At 32.7% G+C, this 26,206-nt stretch overlaps 2 protein-coding genes across 4 annotated transcripts in view; one reads left to right on the top strand and one right to left on the bottom strand.

The window, feature by feature from the left end:
- Window positions 1-1,995: 1,995 nt before the first annotated feature.
- On the top strand, window positions 1,996-25,348 carry LOC132716691 (polyunsaturated fatty acid 5-lipoxygenase-like). 3 transcript variants are annotated; one of them, XM_060700014.1, is made up of 11 exons: window positions 1,996-2,019; window positions 11,671-11,757; window positions 12,036-12,302; window positions 16,479-16,633; window positions 18,001-18,180; window positions 18,599-19,071; window positions 19,590-19,856; window positions 20,508-20,624; window positions 20,856-21,226; window positions 21,595-22,596; window positions 23,461-25,348. In XM_060700014.1, exons 2-11 carry the CDS (start codon window positions 11,677-11,679, stop codon window positions 23,638-23,640), a joined length of 3,093 nt encoding a protein of 1,030 aa, XP_060555997.1. In that variant the 5' UTR covers window positions 1,996-2,019; window positions 11,671-11,676; the 3' UTR covers window positions 23,641-25,348. The 3 variants fall into 3 exon arrangements, with proteins under 3 accessions (XP_060555997.1, XP_060555996.1, XP_060555995.1); XM_060700013.1 differs by lacking the exon at window positions 1,996-2,019 and adding an exon at window positions 2,031-2,269; XM_060700012.1 differs by lacking the exon at window positions 1,996-2,019 and adding an exon at window positions 2,031-2,273.
- The window catches only part of LOC132716692 (probable ATP-dependent RNA helicase DDX10), a 29,384-nt gene continuing 27,972 nt past the window's right edge, over window positions 24,795-26,206 (bottom strand). The window contains exon 18 of the mRNA XM_060700015.1: window positions 24,795-26,086. Coding sequence (XP_060555998.1) covers window positions 25,882-26,086 — 205 coding nt within the window. The 3' untranslated portion in view covers window positions 24,795-25,881. The remainder of the gene's footprint in view (window positions 26,087-26,206) is intronic.

Raw genomic sequence — 26,206 nt, 5'->3', positions numbered from 1 at the left:
CGCAGTCTGATCAGGATCCATGCTGTTCGCTTACAAACCCTATAGCAAGTAGAGAAACTGATAGCGAACAGCATGGATCCTGATCAGACTGCGCGGATGCGCAGGCTGGTCTGGATCAATGCTGGTCGCAAACCCACTATGTTGGTTTTGTCGTGACGCGGCTCAAATAATTGTAAAAGTTCAATTGGAGGAAAGTTATGAGCTTATTGAACTATTCTCTAAATTGTCTCCTGTGTTTAACCACTGGTAAAATATGCAGAAGCAAAAAGTTGTTATCATAGTTGGGCTCGAACCAATGATTTCCACTAGGCCATCTCTCTCCTTTCTTTATTTTACTATCATAACTATCTACATCACATATATATGATAAAGGGACACACTATATGAGATGAGGGTTTTTTTCATGTGCCAAATTTGTGATCTTATGTGCAATACAATAGGTAATAATTTCATTCAGAACATATATTTTATGGAAAAATATTGAAGGAATCATGGCATTACGACTGATGTTAAATTGTTGGCCACTAGCAACTTTATGAAATACGTATTAATATATTTCTACTTTTCCCTCTATTCATATTATAGTAGTTATCTAAATATTTCAGATAGTTCACTTCCCTCTATACATTTCAACATGTTTGTGTCTAAACGCTACATTTATATAAATCAAAGAAAATTGGCTGCATCATTGATAATGTTTAAATTAAATGAAAACTGTTTGAATGAGTAAAAACAAATGATTTTACTCTAATTGGTCCCGTAACAAAACACATATTTTACATTTAAACTTAAAAGATACATTTTTATTTGCGATTGTTGCATCAAAAAAACACATTATTCAACACACAAGGATTTTATGAAGCGACAAGAATTTTATGAGCGACAAGGATTTTAAGAAACGAGGATAGATCAAAGGGAGGTAAATGTTGAAAGACTACGCAAACATTTGTATTTGGGTTAATAGACCTTGTATGTCATACACTTCGGGCTATACATGTACACGATTCGGTTATTAATTTTGCCTTTGCTGTAATTATGTAGTATATAGTATTACACATGTATGAAACTACACAGTATACTTGTATTTATATACGCTATATTAAGTTTATTAGCCCTTTGCGTATGTCTAAATGAAATTACATAATAACGGTCTAATTATTTGGTTTGTAACAAAATTTCAAAGATTGTGCTGATTATAGTCAAATGTTAATAACTTAGTAAAATACGTACAAAACAAACCGATGTACTTTCAAATTGAAAACAATGTATGTATACATTTGATCTGCATGCTATTCCGACTAATTAGTTTTGCATTTTTGTGGTGGTGGTGGTGGTGGTGGTAGTAGTAGTAGTACTAGTAGTAGTAGTAGTAGTAGTAGTAGTAGTAGTAGCAGCAGTAGCAGCAGTAGTATGTAGTTGAAGTGGCAGTGACTGCAGCAGTAGCTGTAGCAGCCACAGTAGCAGTGCCAGTACCAGTACCAGTACCAGTACCTGTAGCAGTAGCAGTAACAGCAGCAGCAGCAGCAGCAGCAGCAGTAGCAGCAGTAGTAGTAGTATTTTTTTGTAAGTCCTAATTTTATAAGTTCATTTTACTAAGTAACTGGGAGAGTTTAAATTGAACCAAATTCTGATTTCATTATGTGTATGGCAAAGTTATTTTTGTTTCATACTCTTAATGTCCGCTCTTGATACACATGTCCATACTATATTTCTTTTGAAACGGTTTACATATAACGAAGAAGTGAAAACCTTTCTTCAGACCAATTATATTGCCAAGTCAGACGATTTTAAAATTCAGTTAATAAATAGCTATGACGAAGTGTAATAAATAAATCTTGTAATTCGAATATCGATATTCAATGCTCGGGTTTTCATTATATCAAAAAGCTAAAGTACCTATAAAATAAATTAGATATTGAAGTCGCAATCGTAATTATGGTGGTGTGTAGTCTTGCAGAAAGGTTGACACGAGAAATTTACTTTAATCGCCTTTCTCCAGACGACTGAAATAGTTTTAAAGTATGTGTATGTATATACTTGTCACTCGCTTGAGATTAAAGGTCATTCGATGTTTACATTTTGCGTACTAACGCCTACGAGCATATTAAGATTTTCTTTTTTTGATGTGCTCAGTTGTTTATTCTGTGTAAAAAATTAAGCTCTTATCTAACTGTACAACTTATAGGGAAGGATTTGTGAAAATGTTGACTAGACATTAAGTGAATGTGGATTATTATTTATGCGCATATAATAACTTGAAGCGAAACAGGCAGGTAATTCATTGTTGTTTTCCGCAATTATTAATATTGATATACTTGATATGATAGACGATGTTAGTTATTAAAGTATACTGTTCAAATAACTGGATTTTAGTAAGTCAAAACGGAGAGAATATTTGTTCGTTTTAGTATGTTTCACCGAGTGTAACACCGGATGCAGTATGTTCATAAGCGGTTAACCACGACAATTCTAGTGATCAAAAGAGCATAAAGATGGATCTTGTTTTTTTTACAAAGCAAACATTTTATCTATAATCTACTTAAAACTGGGGTTTACTTATTGTAACGACAGAGAAAAGGATAGAAATAGAAATATCATATTCAGATGCTCGTTCATTTGATATTTTTTTCTGGAGTTTCACATTTTGACAACAGTGAACGTGTTTTTATTTTTGCCTATGATACAAAAGAGAAAGAACATCAAAACACTCGGCAATCTGATTTAAACTTGAGGGCTATGCCCCCTCGTACAAACCAGATAGCCTCATGTTTCAATGCTCTTTCTATTACATAATTTTGATACATTAAGAAAATTCAATGTTATTGTTACAATATTTTATATATTTACTTCAAAAGATACTTTCTAGTATGTACATTCAGTGTAGACAAACTGTATTGCTTCTTTTTATGTAACTGCGGTTGGTCGCAAAAATTTCAATAGCAGAAGAAAGCAAAACAAACACACCTCCTAATTAGGTGTTTGTATGTATCGTAACCATAAAATTTATGACATGTTTGTGCAATGTAAAGATGCACTTGTATAAGGTTACAAACATATAAAACTTGTTTTTATACAAATACAGGCGACCTTGTTTTTAAAACCATTGTTTATAAGAAGGAAACACACTCTATCATGAGGTTTCTAATATGATATCCGCGTTGATGTGTATTTTATGGTCATTCGGATTTACTGCTTAGGCCGGTTCTTATTGCACTTTTGATCAGGCTTCTGGCCATGCTGCCTAATCAACTTTCTTTTTCGTAACTCTCAAAGGATTTCCATTTTTTCCTCAAAATATACCATTAGTTTTTTCTCTATCATACAAATATACTACGTATCGTTTTATTTACCGATGCACATCTTGTGTATTTGATTACTAACGTCTTTTCAAAAAAAATGAAATTAAATACCCATTTTGTCAATAGTCATTTTTATAAACACGCTAACAAGTATTTTTCACATTGAAAAAAATGAGGTAACTTAGGTTACACGGTTTTATTTTATTAAATATGCGTTATCTTTATTATTGAGTTGTGCGCATGCGTGAAAAATGGTAGCAAATTTTGAAAAGCTCTTGGTAAAAATTGAGAAAAAATGGATTAAATCTCTAAATCAGACGGATTATTGTTAAAATAGTGTATGCATGGAAGTATTGTAACTGTATTCAAAGTTTCAAATGCCCAGAAAACGTAAAAAGACGAAAGAATCACCGGGTAACGTGCAATCTGTGACAAAACGTTCAAACACAATGGAACAAAATGGCGGAGGAATTCAAATGGGTACACCAAATATGACCGGTAGTCAATACCAGGCAAGTCATAACTTTTGTTTACCACCCCAACTACCATATCAAAGCTGTAATAATCAATATATGGCAATGAATTCAGCGTCACCATTATTCTCACCAGAAACTTCACCTCGAAACGTGAATACACAAAGTGATATGATGTCCATTATTATACAAAGATTAGATTCGATGGACAAGAAACTCAGCCATTTAGAAACTATTCAGTCTAGTGTGAACTCGTTAACGGTAAAGTCAGACACTATGAGCAAGCAGATAAATGTAATAGAATCCAAAATCCAGGACATTGAAAACAGCCGAGCCTTTGACAGCAGTTTATTAGACAGTATAAACAAAAGGCAGGATGAGCTCGAAAAAATGATACAGTCTATGAAAAAGAGTGAACAAAAAAGCTCAGAAGATGACTTGAAAGCTGAAATTATAGACCTAAAATGTAGAAGTATGAGAGATAATTTGATATTCTATAACCTTTGTGAAGAGAAAGATGAAAACTGTGAGGACAAGATATTATCCTTCCTAGAAGATAAGCTGAAAATCAATGACGCAAAATCGAACATTAAACTTCATAGAGCTCATAGAATAGGGAAATATAGCCACCAGAAAATAAGACCTATAGTTGCAAAGTTTGCATATTTTCCAGACAGGGAGAAGGTCAGAAAATCATCAAAACAATTAAACGGCACACCGTTCGGGATCAGCGAACAATTTCCCCGTGAAATCATAGAGACTAGAAAACAGTTAATCCCAATCATGAAAAAAGCACGGGAAAACGGTGATGAGGCATTTTTGAAGGTTGACAAGCTGTACATCAATAAGCAATTATACAACGGTAACGGTACGAAATAGGTTACACGTGAGAGTGTTCTGAATTGTGTGTCATGGAATGTTGAAGGATTTAGCGAGGCAAAACGATCTTCGTCCGAGTTTTTAGCTGTATTGAAAGACTTTGATATTATATGCTTGTCGGAAACCTGGACTAACAAAAAGTCGAAAATTGACCTTAACGGATACAGTAATCCGATCCATTCATACAGACGCTTTCAGCATAGGAGGGCACGAAGATCTAGCGGGGGACTTATAGTTTATATAAAGGATAATTGCCGTAAGGGGGTTAAAGTTGTTCAAAATGACATTGATTGCTTAATTTGGCTAAAACTGGATAAAACATTTTTTCAAATAGAAAAAGACATATATCTTGCAGTAACCTATATAGCGCCAGAAAATTCTCCTATTCACAATACGTATGACGTTGATATTTTTAGAAAAATTGAAAATGATATAAATAGATATAGCACATTAGGAAAAGTATTTGTTTCGGGCGACCTTAACTCTAGGGTTGGTAAAAAACATGATTATATTGATAACGATCGAATAATAGGAAACGATGATACATTTGATATTGACTCGGCGCTCCCGCGCGCAACGTGTGACGTAACAGCGAATAGATTTGGAGAATTGTTAATTGATTTATGTAAATCAACCAATATACGTATTGTTAACGGAAGACTACATAACGATAACGGTATCGGTAAGCGGACGTGTATGACACACAACGGAGAAAGTCTAGTCGACTATGTTTTGACGGAAGAGGGTAATTTTAAGGACATTGTCAGTTTTAATGTTACAGATTTCAATACCTTTTCAAATCATGCGCCAATCTCGTTCTCATTCGGTATTAATACTGAGCTATCAAGTACATCTTCCAAAAAACATACGTATTACAAGTGGAATAATGAATATAAAGATGCTTTTGTAAATGACGTTAGACACGGCATTATTGATTTAGAAAACAGTTTGTTAAATGATGTTTCTAATGGAGAAGTACCCGATATACTAGTAAATAAATTCACAGATTTTCTACATTTAAATGGGAAGAAATACTTTGAACGCTGCACAAAAAGTAAAACTGTGTATTTTACTGGTACAGACGTAAACAGGCAAAAGTGGTATAACGAAGTGTGCAAAGAAAAACATGAATTGTTTAAGAAGGCAATGTATGAATATAATATCAACCCAAATGATGAGAAAAGAATGAACGTTTATACCAAGAAAAAGGACTATAAATATTATTGTCGTAAATGTAAAAATAATTATAATAAAACATTTGCCCAATCTCTAAATACAATAAAACATAAATCACCACGTGAATTCTGGAAGACTTTTAAACAGAAATCGCCAGGAAATCGGGGTGAAGAAATAACAGTTGACTCTTTTTATGAACATTTTAAAAATCTTTCTACAAATCATGATAAACGTGAAACTAATAATGATTGCGATGACTTTGTAAAAACTTTCTTAGAATCAGAAGGCAACAATGCTACATTTGAAGAACTTGATAAACCGATATCTGTGGAAGAGATTATTCTAGCATCAAAAAGCTTAGGTAGTAATAAAGCTTGTTCTGCTGATAACATCTTATACGAGTACTTTACATCATGTATAAATGATATTGTGAATCCTTTACAATTGCTTTTTAATTATATTCTTGATAGTAGATCTTTCCCAAAATGTTGGTCATCCGGTATTATTATTCCTTTACATAAAAAGGGTGATTCAACAGACCCGAGTAATTATAGGGGAATTACGATAACAAGTTGTTTTGCTAAATTTTTCACAGTGATTATAAATAACAGGCTGAAGAAATGGTCTGTAGAAAATGACAAAATTACGGATGCCCAGTTTGGGTTTAAAGCAGATTATAGCACTGTAGATGCTATTTTTATATTACATTCTTTGATCGAAAGGTTTATAAATGATAAGAAGAAACTATTTTGCTGTTTTATTGACTTTAAAAAAGCATATGATCTAATTGACAGGAACTGCCTATGGTATAAACTGATAAAATGTGGTATTGATGGCAAATTGTTTTCTGTAATATATTCAATGTATGAAGATGTTAAATTGTGTGTAAAACATGTAAATACGTTGTCTGAATTTTTCAGTAGTGAAATGGGTCTCTTTCAAGGTGAGATAACTTCACCAATAATGTTCAGTCTCTTTTTGAATGATTTAGAAAATTTATTACAAGAAAATTTAGATGATGGTATAACATTAGATCAAATATCGATTTATTTGCTATTATTTGCAGATGACGCCGTTATCTGTTCTGAATCTGCTCAAGGTTTACAAAATTCCTTAAATAGTTTAGAAAAATATTGTAACAAATGGCATCTTACTGTTAACGTAGATAAGACTAAGATTGTTGTTTTTAGAAAGGGCGGAGTTTTAAATAAAAGTTATAAGTGGATATATGGGGGGGGGTTAAATATAGAAATTGTAAAAACGTTTAATTACCTAGGTATTGTTTTGTCTAGCGGAAGTTCGTTCATACCAGCGACCAACACACTAAAAGGCAAAGCACTACGGGCTATGAGCTCATTATTTAATGTAACACGAGATAAGCAAGTTCCCATTGATATTATGTTCAACTTGTTTGATGCATATGTTCTACCAATTCTAAATTATAGTTGCGAGGTATGGGGTAGCCTACCATCGGAAAATTTGGAAATTGTACATAGGAAGTTCTGTAAATGGTTGCTTAATGTGAAAATGTCAACAAATACTCTTTCACTGTTTGCAGAAGTAGGCCGATTTCCATTATATATTTCACGTCATGTAAGAATTGTTAAATATTTTATAAAATTATACCAAAATAAAACAAGCAATTGTATATTAAATTATATTGTTAATTGTCAGAGATTGGAGATAGAGTCAAAGTCTAATACTGTAAATTGGTTGTCTAAAGTAAAAACACTTTTGCAAAGTGCTGGATTTAATGATGTGTGGATGTATCCAGAATCAGTTAAGCTAAATATATTAATACCAGTCCTACATGGTCGTTTAAAAGATATTTATATCACAAATTGGCATTCTAGTGTACATATTTGTTCTTCTTTGTATTTGTATAAACATATCAAAACCGATTTTAGCAGGTCTAAATACCTGGATATTGTTGACTCTATGAAATTAAGAAATATATTAGCTAAACTTAGATTATCATCTCACAATTTATTAATAGAAACAGGTAGACACAATAATATTGATAGAAATGACCGGAAATGTACTATTTGCAACAATAATGACATCGAAGATGAATATCACTTTGTATTGATTTGTACTTTGTATGATTCTCTTAGAAAACAGTATATATCCAACTATTTTACAAGAAACCCTAGTATGTTTAAATTTTTAGAATTGCTGAATTCAGAAAGGAAGTCAGTGTTAACAAAATTAGCTATATATTGTAATAAAGCTTTTAAATTGAGATTTGATTCATTGAATGCCGGATAATGCTATATAAGACCACCTTGTTGTATTGTTTAAAGTTATATAAGGATTGTAAATATTACATGTGTTGTATTACACTCTCACTAGTTTATTTCATTTATTGATATGCGTTTACCATTTTTCATATTCATGCATGTATATATTTGTTGTATATGAAGATGAGCTGTATATGCTTAATTCAAAATAAAATATATGTTCTGTTCTGTTCTGTTCTGTTTATTTTGACGTGGTCTGTTTAGCAAAGGTTTGCCTGCAGTTATACATGTATTAAGTTTTTAACATTCATTTTGAAGGTCATTTACTTCACAATTATATTATTATAAAATTGTCACATTGAATATCAGTAAATGTTTAAATAAAATTTCTTAGTTACTTTATAATGTACACGTTTGATAAATTAAGTAATTATACAGTATTTCCCTGGTACCTATTACGTAATATATCAGTCGTGCTTCTTAACCAACCGGCTGTTCCGTTTTCGCCCCAGTTTCCACTGATATTGGCACTGTATTAAAATATATTTGCATTAAAGCCCTGTTACAGAAATGGTTGGAAAGATGATCTGATAAATAGTGCGGTAAAAGGTCTGTTATTTCAAATTTATGTTAGCCAGATGAAGTAATTAATCGTATTAATAATGTCCTCTCCCAATATATATCACATACTTGCTTTATGAAAGGACAGACTTTTTGTAAGATAAAATTATCCAACGTCTGTGTAATGTTTTGAATTAATGACGTGTATAATCAATATCGATATCTACAGGTTATCGTTGTATATCTATATGTAGCTTGAGGGAGATATTTATCGCTTTTGTTGCTTCGGTTTTCCTATAGCAAAGTCATTTTTTTGCATCTACATTGTACTTTAAACACGACATTGATACCAGCAACCTAATATGTTTTGTGGTATTTGACTTGTATAAAAGCTCACTCAAAGACTTGAGGCCATGCAGAAAATGCGCATTCTAGAATACTGTAAAAGTTGTTGGTTCTATCCAGGTATCCGGTCTGGGCAGGATTTAATGCAAGAAGGGTCCACTTGAGGTTTCCTCTGCTGCAATGAGCTAAAAATCCGTAACTTGAACCCGCCCACAGAAAGGAAAAAAAGAAAACAAAATAAGCACATAAACTAAACGATAATTGAAAAGAAAACGTACGAAAAGCAGGCTCCTATTTGTAATTTGTACGTGAAAATACTAAATTATATAATGGTAAGTGTAAATGATCATTGTATCAAAAACGTACAATTAGAATATAAACATGACAAATTTGATATGACCTTTTTCTCTTAGTAATGCACATGCTTACAGGGCGGGGACTATTTTTGTAATTTGCACCAATAAACGAGGGATGAAATAGCACAATAATACGATAATATGGTGTGATAATAGCACTTAGAGAGTGCAAAAAGAGTGGGAAAACATTTGATCAAACTTGGCATGATTTATCTAGAAATGTTTTATTAAGTATTCAGTAAGGCTGTGATGGAGACTGCAGCCTTTTTAACTGCCGCTCTTTTCCTGAAGATTATTGTCTGTTCTCGGATAAATCAATTTAAACAAATCTCTATGAACAAAAGATCAAGGGCCCATATTTTCTATCGTTATAATAACGTATTGCTGTTTATGTACATAGTGGATCATAAAAGGTATACGTTATCAGATTTAAAGGTATTTCTACATGACTGTTTATTTACATGCCATTACATTAACATAATTTATGGTATGTCGGTGGTCCGCACTTTTTAAAAGACAGATAATGATATAAATTTAAATCGAAATACAGCCAACACTTCCTGCTTCCCCTATTTGCTTTGAACCATCAATATAAATGAGAAATAATTTAGATGTTGTAGTGCATATATTGTGGATAAAGCCAATATCGTACACGATCATGATAATTAACATGATAAGGTACAATGATCGTACTCCGGTTTTCATAAATATTTCAATACTTTCTGTGTTAATGTCATTGCCATATAATTATCTTAAGGGAACAGAACTTAATCAAATTCAATAAGCTAGTCCTATTAAATCTCGTGTACGTGTGTTAATTATCTCACAAACATTTACATCATTTTACCATCATATTTAAACTTCATGCATTGATTATTATATTTACATTATTAATTGATAAGGTAGCTGACGGGAAATACATCTATCATAACCTCGTTAAAGTTCGGTATATTTCGTTAATTTCCGCTTTATACACCAACAAGAACATTTCATTTGCATAAATGTTACAACCTTATGACCATACTTGAAATAATGTAAAAAGTTCAAATACAAGAAAATACTAAAAAAGATTAGCATGGGAAGCGATGAAATTAAATTCTGTTCCTATTGTGAAGTCCAAAATAAACGTATTTCCTTAAACCAATTAATTCTATAGGTGACATTGTTGATATAATAAATTTTCAATGTTTTAACGAAGGGCATACAGAAGTAAAATATCTTGTCATGTCGACGCTTTCAAAATAAATGAGAAAAAGAAAATGGCAACGTTGGCGCTCTCGTTATGTAGAGTTCATTAGTAGTTTGGATCTTTCCGTGTGTACACTATTTTGTATTAAAGAAAATATTTTGCACGTTTACAAAAATCATCTATTTAGTTTTTAGCAAATTACAACACATTAAAACTTTACAGTAAAGTAAAATGATCAAATGATAGGAGGTCGCACTCAACCAAATAAAGTCAATATCTGTGACACTGTTTCAATTTAAAGTCTCGCTGGGGTTCATAATTGCTAAGGCATGATATGACAATGTTGCCGTCAAACTGATGTATGTTGTGTTAGTGAATCATTTCAAAAGTATATACGTTATGTAAAAGAATGAACATCAAATGTATATGACAATATTCACTCTAATAGAAGCAAATATCTCAACCAGGGTATTTAAACACTTTATGCACTGATCAGTTGTTACCACGACCCACTTGTCCTAGGGAAAGGGGGTATAGCAGGGAAATATGCCGGTTTTACCTTCTGTTTGCCCCTGCAATACGGAGGTCAAAGTCCTATCTATGCCCCTGGATGCAGGGACCGTCGTTACAACTGAATAGTATATAAGGGTATTGATAATATAAGGCACAACATATCTCATTCACTTTAATATATGCCGCCTGCTTTTTTTAATTGATCTTCTATGCAAGATCGGCTACAGTTACGGTATCACTGTGGCTTTATGTTCTACATAAATATTGTATTAGTTGCAGTTATATTGTAATATATTAACATATTATGTACTTATATGCTCGAACATGCAGTCAGACAAGATCACGAACTCTTGATGGTTCAGTTCTGGAGCTATAAGGAAGTTTGTAGTCCGTATTTGATCAGGATCGTGTATGTTACTACTATATTTGTCATTGACTCACAAATATCGCACATGAAAGTACGGAATGACTCCCTGAAAATTTAATGAACGATGAGAATACGTATGACAATGTCCCGTGAAGTGTAGACGTGTTCTGAATAATTTAATGCAAGACAAGTTCCATAACTTTCTAGGAACTACGTACAATAATACACCTGTCTTTGTTGTATAACGTAGAGTTATATATGTGATATTCCAGGTAAAGATGGAAGACGGATGGAAAAACTGTGGTTTTCAAATATACAGATCACTGAAGAGGAAAGATGGGACAGAACCTGGAAAACCGGTTTGTATATCTTTATATTGGATATGAGTTGAAGCCATTGTTTTAATTTCGCAATCTATATACAGTAAACTTCGTCGAATGCTGCTTTTAACGCATCATTTATAAGGTCAGTGCATTTACTGTCAAATAAACTGAAAAATACTGATAACATAATCATAGGTATTATGGTATTTTAAGTTTGTAAAGCTATGTCATAAATATTTCACGGTTGTTATCAGCTGTATAAAATGTTTCCCTTTACATCATTTATCATCTTTGTATTTTCTTTACCGTTCTAGCAACTACTGCGTTCACAAAGTTTCACTGCGGACACGATTAGGAAAGCGTCGGTGCAGTGGTATAAGATGAAATGGCAATTAACAGGAAGTGCGAACGATCTTTGGGGCGAGGAGGTCCAAGGTTATGCTGTTATTGATGCAAAATCTCCGCTACAGGGACCTTTGGAATTTTTCAGACCGGGGAAGGTGAATCAGATACGAGTGAGATTTTTCAATCTGTCACGAGGAGATGACGCTTCTGATGACTTCCGGTGCGCATTCCTTAAGGTACTGTAACCCCATTTTTATCACTATCCTTACTATTGTTTGCTATTTGAAATTCAAATTTTTGTTGTTGTTTTTTTTTCTTCATTTTTAATATCCTGTAACAGTTTCTAAATAGATACTATTGCCAAAAATATTAAACCATCTTTTTCTTTTATCTTTCGGCAAACAGTACAGTTATTTAGTATTCTATATGAAAGTCAAAATACTATTTTGTTTACATTTTGATACCTTTTAAAATCATTTCACAATCAGCGCTTTTTCTCTTACGTTATATGCACCCCATATGTTCTAAATCTTGTATCTCAACCTTATAAAACCCATGATTGTCCTTTCTACAGAAACATAATTCTAACATTTTGTAGGCTTTATGTGCCTTTAAATGTTTCAATTTACATAATGGATTGTCTAAATGCACAATATTTGCATATTATCATAATTGCATTGTTTCTTACAGCATATCAGTCTCTGCATGTATACATCATAATGTCAGCATTTATTTATAAATTCATTTTTATTTTCCCTCAAATTTATCAACAGTCGACCATTTTCAAAAAGATCCTTGAAATGTTGAGAGTTTGAATATATTTTTCTCTTGTATAAATTTCTTTACAAGTTTGAATCAGAGTAAGATATCACAGTATCTTAGTATTGTGTAAATCCTTTTGTGAAGTGCGTAAAATGAGCTTTACGTCCTTTATCTATCAATGATACCATTTCTTCTATTATATACAATTAAATACCATTTCGAGAATATATTTAAAATATGTTAATAAAGAACTGGCATCTCTTTTCAACAGATGTCAAATGTCATATTTATTTTCAGTAAAAGTATATACAATTTTATCATGCCAACACGAATTCTTTACATCATTTACCAACCGGCACACCTCGGCTATTATTCATAATAACCTCGGACGTAATACGAATTGAAAGTAGTTCCACGTGGTTTTAGTTGTAAACAAAAAGAGAGAGTTAATCTTTGATAATGTGTATAATTATGTTAAATACTGTATTCGATGTCCTGGTCCGAACACTGACGGAAAGAAGATACGATATTTTATTTATTTCATTTGTGTCGTTATGTGATGGCGACACATTTCACAAAAAAAATAGTCGTTTTTTGATAATATATTGTTATTACGCTTTAATAGTTAGAGTGTTCGGCATGAATAGTTCAAAGTGACATACAAATGAATGGAAAATTTTATGCATCCGCTAATATATAAATAGGTATTTCCGATAATCATTACTGACAAGGGGATATATTTCATGACTAAATGCATAGCCTAGGATGACATTTATGAACTATCCAGTTCAAGTTTATGATTATAGAAAACTGTTTATATACACATATACTCGTACACCCGTGAACATTATCACATTTTAAAAGCAAAACTAATATTTATTTCTTGAATATTTAAAAGCAACAGTTACTCTCTGTGAACAGTATGTTTTATTATTATTATGATCATGCATAACAAATTCTCGAATTTCTATTTACTGATACGCTGGGATCAATCATTCACTAATTTTGTATAATAGCTTACCAGCAAATTTCTACCTTCAACCCTTATTCCTTACAATCCCCGGGAGAGCAACCTATAAACTTATATAACGCAGCAGGACATTTTGTATATCTTTACAAAAATATATACCAGTAGCCTGTACAAGTGATCCAACTAACACAATCTTAGATAAATCAACTAAATTAAAGTATGGGGTTAAATACATTAGGCATGGTTAATTTAATAAAGTGCAATTACAGTAAAAAGTGTAAATACATATACATACCTAATGTTATGACATAGACATATAATAAATGTATAAGGTCAGGGGTTCGAGCCTCTATATGCATGCCGAGATAACTTTTGTGAGAAAGCTGAATCAATGACGCCTGAAGTCTTAGCTAAATTATGTGGAAGAAAATAGAGTTTTTATGATCTTTCAATGTTTTTCTATCAAAGGGCAGTAGTGTTCCTTGACACACAAACAAAAAAAAAATATATATAATTTGTATAGCTATGATTTTCGGCATTTCATCAGTTTAGTACTGTTATGGATTTAATGCCTTTTTGTTATGTAATTGTAGATTTTTCTGACTCAACGGATCTGTCTGCTTGCTTTGCAATTAAGATTAACTGTATTATTTACACAGTCATTAAATAAAACTATATGAACACATATATATGTAGCTATGCTGGAATGTCTTATTTTAGCTTTAACTTGTCCAACAATTTCTGATAAGAGTTTCAATTGAAACGTTTAAAAGCCTCACTAAACATTTGCTCTATCTTGTTAAGAGCAATTTAGTCTACAAGTGCAATAAGAGCATTATATTTCCTTATTGGAAAGTAACATAGAGAATGAAACAATTTATGTAAAATACATACGCTGTAAACAAGTAATTACCAATTTACCATCGCGAGTTATTACCTACATTTAATATCAAAATTTACATATGCAAATTTGAGTATCAAGTCATGCGAATAATATGGCGACAACATCTGACCCGTTTAACATGTCAATATTTAGGAGTTATCTTGCATCAATGTCAAATGTGCCCCAGGTGATTTTGTCCTGTTTTAATTATAGAAGATATAGTACAAATAATGGATTTACCTCATATCTGACTATAGTATCTTTAATCTATTTCTCACACGAGAGAAAGCCATTATAAGTACAGGATATGTACCTAAATATGTGTGCAATCATATAGTAAATCAGTGGTTACCGTAGAGCTAAATATCAAATGCAGGCTATACGCAACTGCACTAATTGTATTTCTGTTAAAGCCAAAAGTAACTCGGCGTAAAGCTTCCCTAAAGAAAAGAAAGCTAGAAATACGGCAGTTTCTTTATTTCATATGCATGTTTTCTTGCCAATCACTGTAACTGCTTAATCAAAACTATTTTTTCTTCAAATTACCTGCTGAAATTGAAAAAAAACCAAACACATATTTATTACTTTTATTTCTACATATAGATTTATCCTTTATATCACATGGAACATCGGTGTGATGTCGTTTTTTCAACAAGACCAAAACGTTCTTGTATGGTTATTGGTCATTATTGAAAACCTTGTTTTGTGACATTCCCACTGTTTTTAAAATAATGTTTGTGCTTTTACGTGTGGTTATTTTGTCGAATCTGTTTTATAACGTTAATCCAATAAATATTGATCTGTAGTAGAATAACAAAAAAGACTTAAGTATTGAAGTAAAGATTTGTTGCAAAACGTCGGAATTATTTTTTATTCATAAACGGTTTTAAGCAGTAACTTTGTTGACATTGCTTATACCTGAGTGCAATGACATTTAAAAGCAAAGTAACCTGAGGTAACATACTACATTTAGAGGTCAAGCTATTATACAGCAATTCGATTACTATGTAAGCTATAAAAAAGTGACATAAGTCACATAATGTTCATATTTTTTTCATTGTCAACTTAAGCTGAATTGACTATATGTTTCAAAAGATTGGCTGTCATTATTGTAAAGTTTGATGATTTGTTACAAACATTTCCTTGTGCCACGTGACTTATTTATCGTTCATGCCTGCAAGTAAGTTATAAAATTGAAAGGAAATATGGCAAAATGTAAACTTATTTTGACTTTCACCTGTTTACTCACTAAGTACCTATGGATTGGCATAATGTTACTGTAAATGGTAAAAAGAAAAAGAATATTTGTTTTTCCTAGGTTATCATGGGTGAATCAAACTTTCACTAATCTGATTTAATATCGGAATGGTCAATAATGTTTAAATAAGTGTACTATGACGTGTTGTCATCAAATAGTTTTATGTCTACTTTAATAATAAAACATTATTGACTAAGTACTTGTATCATATCTTGCGTTATTAACCCTTATCTACCTAAATTTATACAATAAACGTGTCCTGTTTTGAATTTGGAACTGTTCATTGTTAATTAGAGGGGATTGTGACATCAAAAGAATTGTATTAAAGGAAGCAATACTATAATCAAACAATAATATAAGCTTGTATATTGACATCCAACACACAATATATTCATTGCTATACTAAATAGCAGCTGCATGTCGTATGAAAATAAATAAATAAAAAATTGTTCTTCAAAAATTGAACCAGGCGATGTCTCAGCACTAAACTCCATTATTGTTTAATGTATGCGGTTTTATTTTTCTTATTTTTTTCACAGTTCGGTGAATCAGAGAGTGAAGGCCCATTAGACCTAGCATTTTCAACTGGTAGGGTATCATGTTACCACAGCACAGCGTCCCTTCAGGACTTCCTGACAGCACTGGACGGGGATGAGGATTGTACTCGAGACTGGGCTCTCCGTATGCCAAACAAGTACGTTATTTTATATAAAAGAGTATACAATCTGTACCGATGTCTAGCTAGAAGTGGTGAGAATTTAAAAAAAGATTTTAGCTTTCAGTTGAATTCACTTTATCATGATATTGCATTTAATACATCTGTATGTTGTGTAACATTGTAACTTGATAAAAATAAATATATTTAACCCAAAGAGTAAAATACTAAATTCACTGTTTAGATCTTTATGGGAAATGGGCCATAACTGAAACGCGGAATATTTGACAACTGTAACTTTAGTTCTTTTCAAGTGCATTCCGGTTTTAATTAATTATGTATGAAGTTTATTATTATTATTAAATATTATTGTCATTGCGAAGGAAATGCTCTCTTTATACATTTAGTAATTGCTTTCTGTTTCGAAATCATGCAAGGCTATCAGTACATCGGGCATCAGACAAAACTAACTTTTCACTTTATTCACAAAACACTTATATTTAATTGAATCAATATCTTAATTTAACTGATTATCTACATGCATTATAACAACTAATAACACATGTATCTCAAAGCTGGGGGGGCTTGAGTTTTATGCATCATCCTCGGTGACCCAGGCTATATACCGTATACCAGTATTAATGTAGTACTATACGGAATGTGTACCGTGAGTTCCTTGGATGTTTTCGGCTATCTGTCCCCTGTCTTTATATTTGACTATGTTATTTTTTATATTCAATTTTATCCGCGCAGTCTGATCAGGATCCATGCTGTTCGCTATCGGTTTCTCTACTTGTTATAGGGTTTGAAAGCGAACAGCATGGATCCTGATCAGAGTGCGCAGATGCGCAGGCTGGTCTGGATCCATGCTGGTCGCAAACACATTATGTTGGTTTTGTCGTGACGTGGCTCATATACTGTTTCCTTTTGAACGTGGTATGGGTAGAAAGAATTCATTACTTTTTAAATAAAGAAACGTTTCAATAAAGACACGTCAAATGTGTCGAATTTCGAGTCTTAAGCCTAAATGCTCTTTAGGTTTATAGCAAACAAAGCAGTGGATCGCTGAAATACGAAAAAAGTTTCTTTTACGTTTTTATTAAGTTTTAGACATTATCGTGTGTCTGCCTCACAGAATTAATGTAATCAAACACTCCAATTAAGTACTTTTTTCAAATATAACAAAAGTCATCTGTTATGTGCAAAGTTCTACAATATTTTTGTATACATGTATATATATTTGATATAAACACCTGCCTTTAATCATATTTTCTTTCAAACGCAATTCTTTAATGTGTTTTTTTTTATGTAATTCAAGTCTTTTTTCTTCCTCAGGCAATGTTAACTTCTATCAAAACAGTTTATTTTGTAAAACAGATGTTATCAACTGCTCTAATTCTTTTAAGTTACTATGCGTTGGCGGATGGGATCAGAAGGTATCCGAAATGTAGGACGGAGCTAGATTACCACAACTACGCAACGTTTACCGTGAAAACAGAAAATGGCAACAAGCTTGTCAGATTCCGTCTACATGGCAAGAATGATGTTGGTAGTCGTCTGTCAAAACAGGAACAGGAAGAAGCTTGGTAATTTCAGACAGTCCAAATATAGAAAGGATTTAATAACACATACAATTTGCATGGGCATAAAGTATTTTAAAAGTTTTCAAATTGAAAAAAAAATATTTGAATAATTCCATTAAATCAACTGCAACAGATTTGTTTATAGCTTGTACTCAGTAACATCAATTTCAAAAAACAGATCATTAATTTTGTGAGAGATACAGTACCTTAAGGTACAGTCTTAATAAAGGGTTAATTATATTCTATGTGCAAATTTCAAAAAATTAATGAGATTTTTTTTCTTCGGAAATTTTTGAATGGAGATACATGTATATGTACGCAGTGTTTAAACGATGTGCATGCTCAAAACATTTTTACATCAAAACATCTAGAATGCTGCATAAAATATCTCAAACTCAGTCATGTTATCTCGTTCGTGTAGGATAATACAGAGACCAGACATTGAGCTACCCATGGACACATACCTTCAACAGAGACTGCGGGACATTGCAAAAGAAAACCTTTCTATGAAACTGCAAGTTCAGATCCGAGACGAAAACGAAAATGTAGAATCAGTGTTTGATCCGTCAACTGAGTGGGAGGAGACAGACTTCCCGTGGCATGATCTAGCTGATATTATCTTGTCATATTCTGTGCCTAAAGTTTCAACAGAGAGGGCCAAATATGACTTCTGCAGTTTTCCAGCACACATCGAAATGGTTACACCGGAAGGAAAAGATAATTTTGGTAGTCTGGTTCACATTCAGGAAAAAGTTCTAACCTCAAGTACGAGAAAGAAACACAAAGAGGGTGAATTACCAACAGGTCACAAGGAAACAACCTTTCTTGTTCATGTTGAAACAGGAAACCATCTCTTTTCAGGGACAGATGCCGGTGTCTATATAGCTTTATACGGTAAATAAGTTTCTTAGATTATTTTACAATTAAACAGTTTGCATTAATTTTCCGCTTAATATATACCGCAATACACAGTCAAGCTATTTACAGTATATGTTCCTTCTCTTGGATATAATGCAACCCTGAACTTTTTTTTTAGCTCACCTGTTCCATTAATAGGAAGAGCTATTGTACTCACCCAAATTTCGGCATCGTCGTCACACTTTGATTAAGTTTTTGCGTGCAAGTTGGTATCTTTAAACGTACCTAGGGAAACGGTTTGAAACTTCACACATATGTTCCCTGTGAATTTGTAAAATGATGTACATACCGTAGGTCCCATAACTCTGATTTCCTTTTTACAGAGCCATGCCCCTTTTCTTACTATCAAGCACAGACAACAGTCGAGTGTACGGGCAGCTCATGTCATTAAGCTTTTCTAATAATTGGTATGCATACAGTGAATTGCATTTCAATAAATTTGCAAATTTAAATGTCATAAACTTTGCATTTATCTGTTGTTGTTGTTTTTTCAGGAACAAAAGGTCGAACAAAGAAGATTCTTCTGGATAAACTTTTTCATAATGATTTTGAAAGAGGGAGCAAAGAGTCATATTATATAACAGTCCCTGTGATTGGCGACGTCAAGTTTCTACAAGTGTTTTTGATTGGAGGAAAGTATACCTTCAAAAGAGAATGGTTCCTGAACAATATTGTCTTAATGGATTTGACAACACGTAAACTATTTGAGGTGCCAGTCTACCGATGGATAAATGACAAAATTACGATACCTACTGGAGAAGGTAAATCATTACAGTTTTCCCTAATTCATTATTATAGTTTTCCGTTACACACATCATATATAGTTTTCCCTAATTCGTCATTATAGTTTTCCGTTACACACATCATATAGTTTTCCCTAATTCGTCATTATAGTTTTCCGTTATGCACATCATATAGTTTTCTTTAATTCATAATAAAAGTTTTCCGTTGCATTCATGTTCATATACAAGACTTATAACACAAGTATAAACTACAACGAGTTGAAATGTAATAAATTGCTAATACCAAATAGCAATTTTCAAAGATCTGTTGCACGTGTCCCTCCATGCTTTATTTCAGGCATAGAATGTGCCTGATTATGAACAAATACGATACTTTAATTAAGGTTATTTGAAATCCTTCGCCACGTATAAGAATCCAAGGTCCCTGTCGACATTCGATATTCATGTACATGTATAACATATCGGTGTTGGCGAAAATAACAACTCTGTCTCAGTGGCCTAAGCATACTGCTTATGACAAACTTAACTTGCTAGCTTCCCGTGTCGTGGATTATATTGACATCAGTACAATATTAAGAGTTAGGGTACTACATGACTCATAATATTCATGTAAATATTCAGCTTAATTGCTCTTGATTAAGAATTTTCATTTGTTTATCTTGTTTGCAGCAATGTTGTTGCAAAAGGAGAGAAATTCGGACAGAAAATATATACGTCAGATATGGTTGGATGAACGGTCTAAAATCTACCCATGGTGTCGCCAGGATGGTTTGCCAGGGTGTATAGGTGTGTATCTATAAAATTCGCATTTTGCAAACATTTTATACGTTTTAAACGAGTTTATTCTGTTTGATGTTGAATTGGCAACTGCAAATTACATTCAATGACCTACCTTGTTTTAAGTGTACAGTTTGACAACTTTCTATATCTTTTTTAAATTTGTTATGTCATTAATCCTTAGTTTTATTTTCGTTGATACATTCATTTAAACTAATTTCACTCGGAACCAAATTTCAGACATTGAAACATACGACGGACTTCCGGTCGAGCTCAAATATTCCACAGAGAGGCAAATCGAAAAGAAGAAGATTCTTGCAGACGTCCTGATCAAATTAAAACTTCACAAATACACTACTGTTTTCCAATCATTCGACTCATTTGAAGATTTCAAAACAATGTCAGAAGTGGTTCCTAGCTCTGAAACGTCTAATGCTATTAAAGAGAGCGATAGGTGGCGCACTGACGAAGAATTTGGGCGTGAATTTTTGGCGGGCGTCAATCCAGTTATGATCAGACGATGCAAGGAACCGATACAAAAATTCCCTGTAACTAACGATATGGTGGGAGGTCTACTGGACAGGGGAAAGACGTTAGAAGAAGAGATGAAGGTAGATTATAGTAATACTAGTATAATATAATCTTACAAATGTGGCATGCCGAGCTACTTGTAAAGGCCTTATCTTAAACTGTCAAGTTTTAGAGCTACTTTAATCATTTAGTTTTACCTATGAGTGCCATCCTCCGGGTTTTAAATGTCTGATCACGTGGTTTAAGATGCGAATAAGGTTTGAACCATTACTGTTGATAGGATATTGGTAATAGATTAGTACATGACTTCTAGACAATCAGATGCTGACGAGTCTTTTAAATTACAATGTTCTGTGCCTGATGAAGCAAATATAGTCATTGAAATGTTGTATAACTAATTTTCAAAATGTTTTCCTATATATAAATAAATAATGTGATTTTTTTTCAGGCTGGTCACATTTATTATGTTGATTACCCTCACATGGCAGGGATACCTAGAAATGGCCAGTTATACGTAACCGATCCGATTGTTATGTTCTATGTTCGTGAATCGGGAGTTTTGGTTCCCATTGCAATTCAACTAAGCCAGGAACCCGGACCGAATAATCCTGTATGGACAGCCAATGATTCTGAATTGGACTGGTTGCTTGCAAAAATGTTTGTTAAAGCGACAGATTCACATTATCAAAGCATTTATTCGCATTTAGTACAGACACACTTTTTAATGGAGGCAATAACATTGTCGATGCACCGCCAACTTCCACCAAACCACCCGCTATATAAACTGCTCATTCAGCACTGCCTGTTTACTGTGGCTTCCGGTCAAATGGGTCGTGACCTTCTAGTAAACGGTGAAGATTCTGTGTTTAGCAAAATATTAGCCATTCCTGGACATGAATGTGATTTAATGAGAAAAAGATTTAAAGATTTCACTGTGAATGAACTTATCATGCCAAGGGCCTTTGCCGAACGAGGCGTTGACGATGAAAAGTTGCTGCCAAATTACCATTTCCGGGATGATGCAATGCTTATTTGGAACAAGTTAACCGAGTATGTCACAAAGATCTTATCACTGTTTTACAAATGTGATAAAGACGTAGCAGACGACACGGAATTGCAAGCGTTCCTAACAGATCTCCGAGAACATGGTTTACGAAAATCGGCGGGGCCACCAAATGGACTTCCGGATAAGTTTGCGTCACTTCCGGAGTTAGTTGAGGTCACTACTATGATAATATTCCATTCCAGTTGTTACCACGCAGCTCTGAACTTTACTCAGTTGGATTACTTCAGTTTTGGTCCAAATTATCCAAGTTGCATGAGACGAATGCCACCCAGTGAGAAAGGGGTTACGACAATGCAAGATGTAATAGACAGTCTACCTAACAAGTCAATACAAGCTGTGTGTATTGCTTTTTCAAGTTATCTCAGTGAACCTTTGAGCGACGAGGTAAGCAATTTATTATGTTACATGAACTTTGGTCTAATTTCACTTATGTTGTAAAAACAAAAAGCGCATCAAACTTTACGTGCCGGATCACTTCAGAATATAAGTACCTCGACTTGGTTGGTCAAATTTGCATAAATAATGATTACATCTTGCAATTTTAGCCCATTCGTTTAGTACTTGGGTGAAACACTATATATACTATTCCAAATGAAAGTGAATTTTGAGCAAATGTTGACACAATCGGTAGGCTTTCTTGTAAAATAACGAGACGTAAATCATATAATTATAATCAATGGATAATACTTGTTTTATGTACTATATTTCCCGACTTGAAATTCATTTTGTGTCTGATAAAAACGAAAAGGAAAGGGTTGAGCGCATCCCTTAAGTTAAACATAACAACAACTTAGATAAAATGAAACAGGGATGTTATTTCACGTAAAAGTCTATTTTTTTATACAGATGAACTTGTATATATATGCACTTGTGTTCTTTTCGTTTTTACTGTGGGGAAAAAAGATGTTTTTAATTTTGAAATTTCTCATGTCACATGTATATATACAAATCTTAATATTATATTATATTATTATTAAGAAGCGCAACAAAGGGGTGTCCTAAAGTTATACCTTTTAAATAACTAAAACCAAACAACTTAAGCATCAATAGCGTTTCTGCATATTTTCTTTCGGAGCTTGCTTTATCTACTAATTTATAAACCTGAGGCATCTCACTGAAGACAGATATTAAAAATAACTAATGCATGCGTGTGTCTGGTACTAAAACCTGTAAATAAGGTTAACAAATTTAATTGAAAAGTATATATTTTTGTGTGTGTTTATTTATCTGTAAATAATTTAATTTCAGAGATATCTTGGTGATTATCAAGACAGCCATTTCACGGAAACGGAAGTACGTGAAATATTAGATTGGTTCTCAGACGAGATGGAAAAGATTTCACAGTCTATTCATAAACGGAACCTTGACCTCGACATCCCCTATGTCTATTTACTGCCAGAACGAGTTCCGAAAGCCGCCGGTCAGTGATGTTTGTCATATGGTGGTGACATAAAGAACTGTAAAAAATGGCGGAACAATATTAAAATGTCTAGAATACTTCTATACTGCCTGCACTATCATCATGTGACGTCACACCACTAAATTTTGTTGGTGATTTTTTTGTCCCGAGTTATGGTGTAAAGGTGTACAGCAAGTTGTATATCAATAAAAAAGGAACAAAAACAAGACTGTCATTATGACAGCAAATACCTTTAACAAATTTATGGTGGAGCATTTTGTATATAAAACCTAAAATCTATTGTTTAAATCCAAAGGAATTTTTTTGAAAGGTTTAATCGTAAGTTTTAAATTTTCATCTGAAACATTATCTAATGTGGAAAACCAGCCTTACAGTCAGAGTCATACAAAGGACAAAAAAGGACATTTTGTACAAATACCATTTACTTTTTTGATGAGCATGCGTTTAATTCAAGGAAAAATCAAAAATCTTTTTCCTGAAATTCAATGACGGATTGTCAGTAGTACTCATTTAGCTATATAATTAATTAATTGATGCGACAGTCTTTTAACAATATCTGTTAAAGCCCTTACGATTAATAAAGGTTTAATACAGCAATATTTTAATAAAAAAATCATGCTAGTGGCTTGTTTTTAGATACTGCTTTACAAATAGCCAAACAGGAATTGTTCAGCTCAAGTATGAATATACATGTACACAAGTATGTTATTCAAATATGTGATCATTAGTCATATACATTCTGTTTTGATTCTATTTTCATTGTACACATTTACTTAGTTTTAGACATTGTTCTTTGTGTATATTTTCTCAAAACCCTCAAATGTAAAATAGGTATCATTTAATGATAATAACACACTGTATCAAATTATGGAAAGATAAGATGTTTTCATATGCAACTATGTTTACTAATGTCAATGTTTTGTAATAGTTCCTTTTATTGAAGAATAACAATTTGTTATTCCAATAGGTTAAATTAGTTTCGCTATTTTTGTTCTATTTAAAGTTTAAATTGGACAGTTTCTGTTTCTTTGCCACAGAAATAAGAAAGAAGCATTAACGTATGCATGTTTTTTTGTTTGTTTTGTTTTTCCAAGTCAGGTTAGAAAAGCTGCCAATCACTGTGTAAAAAAATTGATAGTCTTCTTTTTTTTATTTATCCCTTTCAATATTATTACAAACACACACAAATATAAATTTAACATACTCACTTGATATCATACACATAATAGCTGTGTGTTTGATACACAAACACAAAAAAAAACTAAACAACTTTGTATACCATTTCCCATTTATTTGATAATCAAGAATGTATACATAATATTTCTTGTAACAAAACGTATTTCTTGTAGCAAAACAATCATTTCCTGATATTATTTAAGCTTGACCCAGATAAATTTGTGTGATGGACTTACCCAGCTCTTAATTTGTACCTGTCCATTTTTAATATAGGGTCTTTTAATATCAGCCTGATGAGACTTTAGGCTGATCTTGCCCTATAGTGGTTATATGGGTAAGATGTACTCCGAACATTTAACGCTGATCTGTCATAACTCTATACATGTATAATAACTGTTTCTTGCCCAGTTTCACATAGCAGGATTAATCTATTTTGATAACAATATAGATCTTGTTCTCATGTTGATTCATCATGAATATATATTTACATATAATTGTGTATTTCCATGAATAAAATTTTGTAATTTCTATTAAATATCATTCAAAAGTCTTGTTTTTCTTTTGAACATTTCACAAATTAGAGACCACAATATGAAACGCTCAACTGCTTTAGGTTGAATCTTAAGTCATGATGGCCTTTTAAGTCATACTACCACAAAATAACATTTCTAGTTTCAATGGTGCAGAATGACCTCAGATGCACTCCTCTAAAATATTTCTGCCACAATGCCAACAAGCAGTGTCATGACACAGTCATCCAAACTGGATACATGTATATAGATAAAATATATCACACTTGAACCCTTCCCTTTCTTCTAAAAATATCATTCCTGTATTCTGCAGCAGTAGTCATCTTCTCCAGCAACTATGTCTACTCCATTACATATAGTGTCATATGACAAAACATGGTCTGACCTCAACTCTGATAGGTTCATGATTTAACAACTAGTCTACCAGTATAACTTGTCTGCCTTCTATGTGGTATATAACAGTTGAAAATATTCCTTATTGTTCGTATCACGGTTTCAGCATAAGTATTCTCACAACTTCTTTTTTTCTGTTGTAAACTTGGATTACTTCCCTTGTAACAGTCTCAATGCTATTTCTTCATCATCTTGTAGAGAAAGTTCAGTGTCCATCACATTTCCAGAGTCAGAATCACCGGAATCATCATCGTCATCATCTTCATCATCATCTGATTCATCATTACTGACATTTGCATTAAATCCCATCTTTTGAGACTTATTGGATAATTTTGCTCTCTTTGACGATGAAGGACTGAAAATAAATGAGAGAGATAATAATAAAATTAATTAAAATACTAAAATACATTAACTTCACACAAAATCTTCACAAGAAGACAGAGTAAAGTTCAAAAAAACATATTTATATAATAAC

This window comes from Ruditapes philippinarum, unplaced genomic scaffold (genome assembly GCF_026571515.1).
Source record: "Ruditapes philippinarum isolate M1 unplaced genomic scaffold, ASM2657151v2 ctg59_1_1_1_1, whole genome shotgun sequence".
Classification (NCBI taxonomy): domain Eukaryota; kingdom Metazoa; phylum Mollusca; class Bivalvia; order Venerida; family Veneridae; genus Ruditapes; species Ruditapes philippinarum.
The sequence above is the reverse complement of the archived record's forward strand: the minus strand, read 5'-3'. Positions and strand labels throughout refer to the sequence as shown.